Raw genomic sequence first — 9602 nt, forward strand, 5'->3', positions numbered from 1 at the left:
CGTTTACACAGGCAAATCTCAGATTATTAGCCGTCAAATATGTTGTGCTAGTTATTCTCACATCTCAAGGAAATTTTTTTTTTTCTTTGTGCCACCGTATTCACGTTTTTCTGCTATAATAAGCAATATAAATATATTTTAACATAACATTTTATTAAAAATACCTTGTTGCTCGTATTGCAAAAAAATCGCTGTACTCTAACTTTATTGATTGACTGTACAGAAATACATAGAGAACGTTTCCTCGATTCAAAGAACGTAAATATACTTGGTTATTTTATTTTTAGCTAGTCACTAGATGTCGCTGTTTCATAAATCTTTTCTGAGAAATTTCTCAATTTCGGTTCATTTTTAACCGAGAGATGTCGTCGTTTTTCCACAAAAATGACAGCTGCCTGACATACAAATAGACAGACGTGTCAATTGACATCGAAATGAAGATTGGTGTTTTGTTCGCGGCGCAGAATATTTTTACTTTTTTTTTTAATTTGAGTAAAAATTTCAACAAATTTTAAACAACTAAGTACTCCGTCTCCACAAAGGATACTGTATTCGCGCGGAGAAACCTGAAGACGCATTAGTAAATATTTGTCAAATACGGCAGACGGAAAACGTTTTGAGTCAACATGGCGGGGCAAAAATTTCAATACGATGAAAGCGGTGGCACATTTTATTATTTTCTATTATCCTTCTTGGCATTAATACTTGTACCAACGACTATTTATTATTGGCCACGTAAAAAGAAGGAAGGTGAGTAATACTGAGTACCAGTTTCGATTGGGCTGCTCCCCTTGCAGTTTGCGGTTAATAAGTTGGGCAAGTAGATCAGATAGGAAAGGTAGCAACTCAACGGGGCTATAAATGACACGTTCTATTAAGAAGCACAAAAAGTCGTGTTGTGGTGAAAGCGGCTTAAATTAGCAGCACTAAATATCACGATGCGACGACATCAGTCAATGAAAAGCTTGGCGGAATAATCCAATAAGAAAACANAGAGCTTGCTTCAATTGTAATAGATTGAAGACCCGCGGGGACGGAAGTACATTTTACAATTATTATTCATAGCAAGTTTTCACATAAACTATGCGGTTAGGGTTTGAAAGAAACTTTGCCAATGATTATTAACTTGCATTTTGTCACACATAAATTGTCTGTTTAGAATTTCTTAAAGTATCTAATATATTACAGCGTTTAAGCAGTTCACTTAAAAACATTTTTTATTTAAATTGTATGTATCTATGTATATATGTTTTATTTTTAATTACAGATCCTAATAAACTTAAAGAGGAATGCCAATGTCCGGACTGTATAAGAAAGAAAGCCATCTTGGCACAAGCGGAGCCATACCGTATGCTGAAGTCATTCCTTATAAAGCTATGTATAGTTTTTGGTTGGGCACTACTCATATTACTGGCTTATCGCGTTTCGCAATTCGATTATGAAATGGCCAGTTTTGATCCATTTGAGATCCTGCAGCTGCCACCAACTGCAACTATGGAAGAAATAAAAAAAACTTACCGCGAATTGTCACGAGTCTTACATCCGGATAAGCCAACTGGAGATGAGAAATCCTTTATGATGCTGCGCAAAGCCTATCAGGCTCTCACCGATGAAACAGCCAAACAGAATTATGAGAAATATGGTAATCCAGATGGGCCAGGTGCTATGTCGTTTGGCATAGCGTTGCCTTCATGGATTGTGGAAAAAGAAAACTCGGTTTGGGTGTTGGGACTTTATGGTTTGATCTTCATGGTGGCTTTACCATCTGTTGTGGGCATGTGGTGGTATCGTTCCATTCGTTTTTCTGGTGACAAAGTTCTTTTAGATACCTCGCAAATGTATTTCTTTTTCATACATAAAACGCCACATATGCTGCTGAAGCGTGCGCTCATGATTTTAGCAGCTAGCTTGGAATTTGATAAACGGCACAACTCGCAAGTAGTCGAGCGGCAATCTGACAATGAAGAAGTACCAGCAGTGAGTACAAGTAGCTATGTAAAATAGTTATACTTTTATTACTTAAGCATTATTTTTTTATTAATCAGCTCATTAGGCAACTGCCTAATTTGAATGAGAAGTGCAAGGAACACCCTCTATGCCGAATGTATTCCATTAAAGCACGAGCAATTTTACATGCTCACCTATCACGCATTTCATTGAATCCAGAAACTCTAGAGAAAGATCGGCAGTTTATTGTAAAAAAATGTCCATATCTTATTCAAGAAATGGTTTCCTGTGTACATCAGTTGGTAATGTTGGCATACGCGAGACGAGTTCCACGTCTTCCGAGCATTGAAACAATAGAAAATTGTATGAAACTGTCACCTATGATTATACAAGGTCTATGGGAGTACAAATCCCCCTTACTTCAGTTACCTCACCTCACAGAAGACCAACATCTTTACTATATAAATAAAAAGCGGCACATCAAGAATTTGCAACAATTCGCACAGTTGAAACCCGATGAATGCAGACAGTTGTTAAAAAGTCTTTCAGATTTTGAGTACGAAAATGTAATGAAAGTGCTGGGAAAATTGCCATTGATTGACTTTTCCATTCGTTGCGAAGGTAAATTAATTATAAATAAGGAAGGCACAACTCAGCTGAATTTCATATATGTACATAATTTGCAGTTATTGATGATGAGAATACTAACGTAGTAACAGCAGGAGCTATAGTAACTGTTACCGTAACGTTGGTACGTAAAGATATGAAGACGTTATTTGGAGATGCAAAAGTACCAGAAAAGCAGGGTATCAAGTAAGTGCATTTTAACTCTGACATTAGCTGCGTTCGATAACTAAATTAGTTATTACCAGCCATCAATCCAAATCAGGAGCGAAGACGTTAAGGCGGATGCATCGTTCTAGTTCTGAATTAAAGTCGAAGTTGAGTTCACAAATCAAAAGCATTCAGAACTTTTCTCATCCCAGAGAGAAAAACACAACAACAACCACATGGAAGATCTAACTATAACGATGAATCCGCCGTTAACGAACATTATATTATGTATGTATAACCGACATAAAAGGAATCATTAATTATAAAGGCATGTTGCCTTATTAAAATTCCCATTTATAGAACTCATATCTTGATCAAAAATTAACCTCTTTGCAGACAAATTTTCAGTAATTCGTGCTCCGTTACTTTCATTTCACTTTTATTTGGCGTTGCTTTTTGTTTTCGCTTAAATTGATCTTTATAACTTTATGTTTTTTTTTGTGTGAAATAATTTGAAATGGCGCATTTTAATAATAATAAATACAAAGGAGCGGAACTTTCATCCAAAACAAAAAAAAAAAAATAAAAAAATTTTTAGGTAGCAATTAAAATTAGTGTTAGGCAGTATCGACACCAAAAGTACTCAGAACTCGATTCGCGAAAGGATCGACAGCATCCAATTTTTAAAAGTACCGATACTGAGTACTCCAAAGTACCCAGTACTCACAAGGGAACTCGAAAGTACTCAGAAACTAAAAGAACTCGAAAGTACTAAGTACTTTTAAAGAAGCCATTCATTTGACGTAATTTGGGAGTAATATATTAATTTGAATAAAGTGCTACCAACTTATTAGATTTTTACACTAATCATTGAAATGTTACCAACAAGTGTANAAATACCCGATCCTTAAAAGTATGGACACCAAAGAACTCGATCCTCAAAAGTACTCGATATTTCCCAACACTAAATAAAAATGTTGTTGTAGCGGCTACTCGTTTCATCCATCAACGTTGTCGTCTGTTTCAGCTAAGGGGAGGCCCAGGAAGTGCGCAACTTCAACAGAATCTGTTCATAGGGACAAATGTTGAATTTGTTTACTAAACAAGTGTTTATTTTCCGTTTTTGCAGAAATATATATCGTAGATGTTTTTGCAAAACCGCCCATCGACCAAATTTTACAGGAGAGCGCACTTCTTTAAAAAATAATGCCGGATTTTCACCAGACATTAATGGGTCGATTACGGATAGCAACGCAGCCACGGTTGGGTTGCCAGCCGGCAACGCAACTGGAAAAAAAAAATTTATTACGAATGGCATTTATCGTTTGACAGTTCGGCAACCGGCAAGTGGTTGTAAACAAGCTGTGCTAGTAAAATGAAATTATTAAAATAAACTGTTTTAAATAAAAGTCAGCAATAATGCTAAGTTTAGTTCAATTATTGGTTTAAGAAGAGAAGTGCAAGAACGCGGCCTCGAATCATGCGACGTTTGGAGGATAGCTCCAACCCTCTAAGAGCTACCGCCGGCACTGCAAGCACTGTTTTATTTTATCTTTTTGTGTTCATATTCAAAGCATATTCCAGACATTCAAAAGAAGCTGTAGTATATTTGGTTAATGCACAGAAAAACGACTTCAATCAACTTCCTCTTCAATTTTTATCAGAAAGAAGTTCCACAGCAAATTACTTCAATTTAGGGAATTCGGTATGTCGGTAGTTTTAAAAGAAGTACTTCAGTTGATAGAGGAAAAAATTTGCAGTCAGTTCACTTTTGATTCTCCAAAAGCACGTTCATCACGAGAACTGAAATTTCAAATTGTTGTTTTGTGGTTATTTTCACGATATTATGTAAAAGCAAAATACATTGCAAATGTTAATATCGTTTAAACTATAAAAAACTAAACTAATTTGACATGCTTTTCAAGTTTTGCTCCTAAATAGGCTCCAAAAACCTTCCCAGCAACCACAAAAATGTAGTTGCCTGAATACACACTTTGTGGCAACTGCAGTTGCCAGTTGAGAGTTGTCAGTTGCCATCTGTAATATCGTTTCGACAAGTAGCAACGCAACTGAAGTTCGGTTGCTATCGATAATCGACCCATAAATTATCAGAAATGGCAATGGCAAAGTTAGACATTGAACAAAAGTATGTTCCACATGACATTGTTTAAAAGCCACGCATTTTTTGAGCTAGTGGAAATTTAACTAAAGGAATATAAAATAATCGATTTTTCTGGCTCAAAACTTGCTTATAACTTAGTTGCGATATTAAATAAAAACTTGTTTAGAAGTTATTATTTGGTTTTCCCTAAACATCCAACCCTTAATTACAATTATTTAAGTGACCACAATAATTCTCAGAAAGTTACTATATAATCTGATTTTCATGTGATAATTTTCTCTTATATAGGGATGATGAAGAGGCAACAGGTGGTGGAGACGATGAAGAAAATTCAGCTGCTGCTGCAGTACCCGTTAAGAAACCATCTGCCTGGGGAAAGCAACGTAAAGGAAAAGGTGGCAAAGGTGGTAAAAAATCCGCAAATAACCAAAAGCGCAAAGCACCGGCCAACGCCGCACAACATAATAAAACGCCTGTTTCAACATCCTCTGCAAATGCAGAGGCACAAGAACAGAACGAAGACTCAGACTCTGATGCGGACGCCAGCGATGGGGAGGAAAAGGATTTAACTGGAGACGAATCCGACAGCGATAAACCACAAAACAACAAGAGCGAAGCTTATGATGATGATGATGACGATGAGGCTTGGGAAAGGCTTCAGGCCAAGCTAAACAAGCGTGAGAAGCTTGAAGGTAAATCACGCATATCTCATACAGTGCACTGTCCCTACTTCCCAGAGGAAAAGCAAGAATACTGGTGGACATATATCTGCGACCGGAAATCGCGCTCGCTTCTCACGGCGCCCTACCACGTCACCAGTCTTGTGGATAAGGAGGAAATACAGTTGAAGTTTACAGCACCGCGTTGGCCGGGTCTGTACACATTCACGGTCTGTTTAAGATCAGGTAAGTGAAATATGATTGTTTATGAAAATTGGCTGTGACCCTTTGCATGTAAAACTTCTTTTAGACTCCTATCTTGGCATGGATCAACAGCAAGAGTTGAAATTGGACGTTAAGAAAGCGCCCGTCCCACCTACAGATCACCCACAATGGGACCTTAGTGAATCGGAGCCCGAAAATAATGAACAGCATGACAACTCTAGCGATTTCACGACTGATAGTTCCGAGGACGAGGGTACCGACTAGATATATTAGAATGCTAGCATTTTATTTTATAATTTTATCATATTTTCACAATGCTTTAGTTCATGTTTTTTTTATATTCTTGGTTTACAAATTCTCACATCCTTATGCGTTTTGAATTGATTGGAAATATGATAATAGGAGTACTGTCGATATGATTCCATCGACATAACACACATTAACTAAGATTAAGAATAAATTTTAGGAACATATAATTGACATGGTTTTAGTAAAAAATACTTACATGTAGATACATCTATTTGAGCATTTGTCAAGAAAAATTAAATGAAATTGTAAAACAGACTACAAGTTTTTTTTTAAATGGTAGCATTTATGCTAGTTTTGTATTACTTATAAAATCCAATTTTACAATTTGAAATCAACACAGTAAAAGCAAATATTGAAGGTGTTTAATGATTAAAATTTATAACAAATGGAGGCAATTACATTCTTGTTTAATATTCGACTTTTGCCGGTGATGATGGTCGTCATTAGTGTAAAAACATAAACGTAAAAATAAATTCACAGAAAATAAAAAAGAAATAAAACTAAAGCAATTGTTTTTCTCCAAAACCATGTTGAGCACTGGTTAATTGATGAACCACCGCTTCAGAATGAGCAGATGCATGTGTTTTTGCTCTCAATTAAGACATCCTCCAGAAGAATACCGCAACCTCTTGTTGGGATCTACACATTTTGCTGCTGAACGAGCTACCGAAAGGCAAAAAAAATATATACAAATACCTTCATACGCATTTTGAAGTGAAAATAGAAATTAATATTTATATTACGATAAGCAGTGAGGGTTTGGATGCGGTACTCGGAAGAAACCTGGAAAAAATTCAAGCTGTTACAAATTCTGTAAAAAAGGAAGGATTACTGTGATATACTGTGAATGGAAATGAAGCATTAAATTAAGTTAACGATGTGCTAAACAGTCTGCCGCTCGACGAATTCTATTATTGTAAATACATATTAATCATTCGACTTATTCTTTTTGTGGGTCTTCTTCGCTCGTTTCAGTTTCCTTTTCGTCATCAAGGATAGATTCCGATTTCTTTTCTGCAGTTTTATCAGCTTCTATTGTGTCTGTTGTTTCAACTTCCTTTTCATCTTCTTTCGCTAGATCTAAATTTTCTGCTTTCTTATCTTTTTCGTTTTCACTTTTACTATCTTCATCTTCTCCACTCTCATTTTCATCTTCTTCAATATTATCTACATTTCCTATTTCTTCCTGCTTTTTCCCTTTGTCTTCCGCTTCGCTGTCTTCAACCGCTTTGGTTTCCTTTCCTCGATCTTCTGTAGCTTCCTTTAAATTTTCTTCGTTTGTATCCTTTTCATCTGTACTCGCATCGTTTTCCGCAACAGGGGCTTGCCTTTCTGTTCCATTGTTAACATGTTTCGAGTTCTCGCTGTTTTCTACTTTATTTGGCTCGTCTTTCACTTCTTCTTTATCTGTTTCAGTTTCATTGTTGTCTACTTCTGAAGTATTGGACTCATCTTCATCATTTTCTTCCTTATCGGCACTATTTCCCTCTTCAACCGCAATTTCTGCAGTTTTCGCATTTCCTTCCGTTTGGTTCTCTTCCGGATCATTTTCGCTCTTCGCCGCATCGCCTTTATCACTTTCTTTAGCGACTTTTTCTTCAGGCTTTTCATCAGATTTATCTGTTTAGTATTGCAGTATTGTAATGTGGTGGCTGGTTTTTAAATACCAATTCTGAATACCATTGTCTTTTACCTTTAATTTCTTCCGTTTCAGGTTTCACATCTTCACTTTCTGTTTCTTCATTTACATTTTCTTCTCCATCAGATTTCTTTTCTGTTTCTTCCGTCTAACTTTTAATGAATTTGTTACATGGCCAGGTTTAATGTGGAGGTAGAGGTAGGTAAAAATTGCAATGAAAGGAAAGATATGTACAAATTTAGTTACGAAAAATGTGGCAATGAATGATCAACGGGCCCTTTCCAAAGTATTGCGGAGTCAATTCTTTAGGAAATGCTCTTGCACTTACAGTTACTCACAGAAGTATTCGTTGTTTAGTTTTTTCACGGTATTCAAAATGTTTTCCATTGCAAATTTTTTCCTTTATTTTTATTTAAATTGCTGCCATTCTATAACAAAAACCATATAAATCAAATTGCAAGCTTTCTGCAAAATTCGCAAAAATTCAGCGAGTCAGATTTTTGGAATTTTTTAAGTTTGCAGTTTTGTAGTCTATTAAATTTTACATTAATAAAGGTTAAGTTTTAAGTGTCTAGGCATTATCTTTGGTCTTTTTTTCGCTGACAGTGTCCCCCGTTTTCTTCCATATAAAAATATTTTTTTTTATGCTTTGCATAGTAAGCAGTAAGTCCTAGCCACTTAAAAATTGCACTTTATTATGCTAAAATTTAATGGGCTACAAAATTGCATACTCCAAAATTCCGATTAAAATGTGTGAAATTTCGATGGCCATTTTTTGAAACTCGCTGCATTTTTGCAAATTTTGGAGTAAGCTTGCTACATTGATTTATACGGTTTTTGTTATGAATGAATGCTTCTATGAGTAACTGTATATAAGTAAACAGACAAAGAAAATTTGTTATGGCCCGGGGACGAGGCAATGTTTACCAGGCTATTTTTTTGGGGGGTTATTGAAACTGAAATTATTGTCCATTTCGTGCCGTCTTTGCAAGCATATAAAATAATAAATAAAATAAAATAAAAAAGTTTGTATACAACGCTTTTATAAATGGACTAAAAATTCGAAAATAATATTTCTCAGTCCCATAGAATTTCTTTTGATAACTTTTGATTTTGAAATTTTAGCCAAAGTCATTATAAATCATTTATGAGATTGAAAACGAAGAGCGTAGTGCGCATGCAATACAAAGCATTATATTTAATTAACAATAGTCAAACTACATAACATAGACCTAAAATTTATACAGAAAAAGTACAGATTTGAGATCGAGTTTAAGCGGCCGTTATTCATATATCCACATTCATACATATCGACTGCTGAGTGGAAGATCGACCTATCTCGGCAGCCAGTTCGAAAACGCCCTATCTCAAAAAACTTTAAAAGAACGCTCTATTTCAGAATTTTATTGAAAAACACCCTATCTCAGAATTCGGTTCAAAAACGCCCTATCTCATTTCAAAATGTATTGAAAATTTGATGAGATAGGGCGTTTTGGAATCAGCAGCTGAGATAGGGCGTTTTTGAAACGAGTTCTGAAAGAGGGCGTTCTTGAAAAGATTTTTGAGATAGGGCGTTTTCAAACTGGCTGCCGAAATAGGTTGATCTTCCACTCAGCAGTCGATATACTTACATATCGTCGCTTAAAGTAAAAAACCGCGTATCGTCGTTCTGCAAAACCGCGTAACTGACATTTTTTGCCAAAAATTGGATTTGCTCACACAAGCTCTTGGCTCAACCCTTATCCATTCGTCCTGAAATGGGATTTCTTTGTAAAAAAGAGAACCATTTTGAAATGTGAGTGTTTTTACTCTCTTCTAAATAATTTATGCAACCTCACATACGCAGTTGTGCATTTTGTTGATACACGGTTTTGTACTTTAAACGACGATCTGTTAGCTGTTTATCGGAGGGCGGTCTGTTCAAGCC

General features: G+C 35.8%; 2 protein-coding genes across 3 annotated transcripts in view; one reads left to right on the top strand and one right to left on the bottom strand.

Moving 5' to 3' along the window:
- Positions 1 to 626: 626 nt before the first annotated feature.
- Positions 627 to 6519, top strand: Sec63 (translocation protein Sec63). The gene is made up of 6 exons (XM_017617684.1): positions 627 to 750; positions 1268 to 1977; positions 2046 to 2568; positions 2634 to 2760; positions 5132 to 5748; positions 5813 to 6519. The coding sequence occupies exons 1-6, from the start codon at positions 627 to 629 to the stop codon at positions 5989 to 5991; spliced, it is 2280 nt and encodes a 759-aa protein (XP_017473173.1). The 3' UTR covers positions 5992 to 6519.
- A 106-nt stretch (positions 6520 to 6625) lies between these two features.
- The window catches only part of LOC108364116 (SH3 domain binding glutamate rich protein Sh3beta), a 20624-nt gene continuing 17647 nt past the window's right edge, over positions 6626 to 9602 (bottom strand). For both annotated transcript variants that reach the window (XM_017617685.1, XM_017617686.1), the window contains exons 5-8: positions 7730 to 7823; positions 6879 to 7656; positions 6780 to 6819; positions 6626 to 6699 (exon numbers count right to left, since the gene is read on the bottom strand). In XM_017617685.1, coding sequence (XP_017473174.1) covers positions 6977 to 7656; positions 7730 to 7823 — 774 coding nt within the window. In that variant the 3' untranslated portion in view covers positions 6626 to 6699; positions 6780 to 6819; positions 6879 to 6976. The remainder of the gene's footprint in view (positions 6700 to 6779; positions 6820 to 6878; positions 7657 to 7729; positions 7824 to 9602) is intronic.

The sequence above is a fragment of the Rhagoletis zephyria genome, unplaced genomic scaffold (genome assembly GCF_001687245.7).
Source record: "Rhagoletis zephyria isolate East Lansing unplaced genomic scaffold, Rhagoletis_zephyria_1.1 Rzeph_scaffold_01465, whole genome shotgun sequence".
NCBI classification, from domain to species: Eukaryota; Metazoa; Arthropoda; class Insecta; order Diptera; family Tephritidae; genus Rhagoletis; species Rhagoletis zephyria.

Excerpts from the sequence above, each read along its gene's own strand:
- Sec63 (XM_017617684.1), top strand. The coding sequence starts at position 627 with ATGGCGGGGCAAAAATTTCAATACGATGAAAGCGGTGGCACATTTTAT. Across the intron at positions 2,761-5,131 it reads CCAGAAAAGCAGGGTATCAA|GGATGATGAAGAGGCAACAG; the intron begins GTAAGTGCATTT and ends TCTCTTATATAG. Across the intron at positions 5,749-5,812 it reads CACGGTCTGTTTAAGATCAG|ACTCCTATCTTGGCATGGAT; the intron begins GTAAGTGAAATA and ends AACTTCTTTTAG.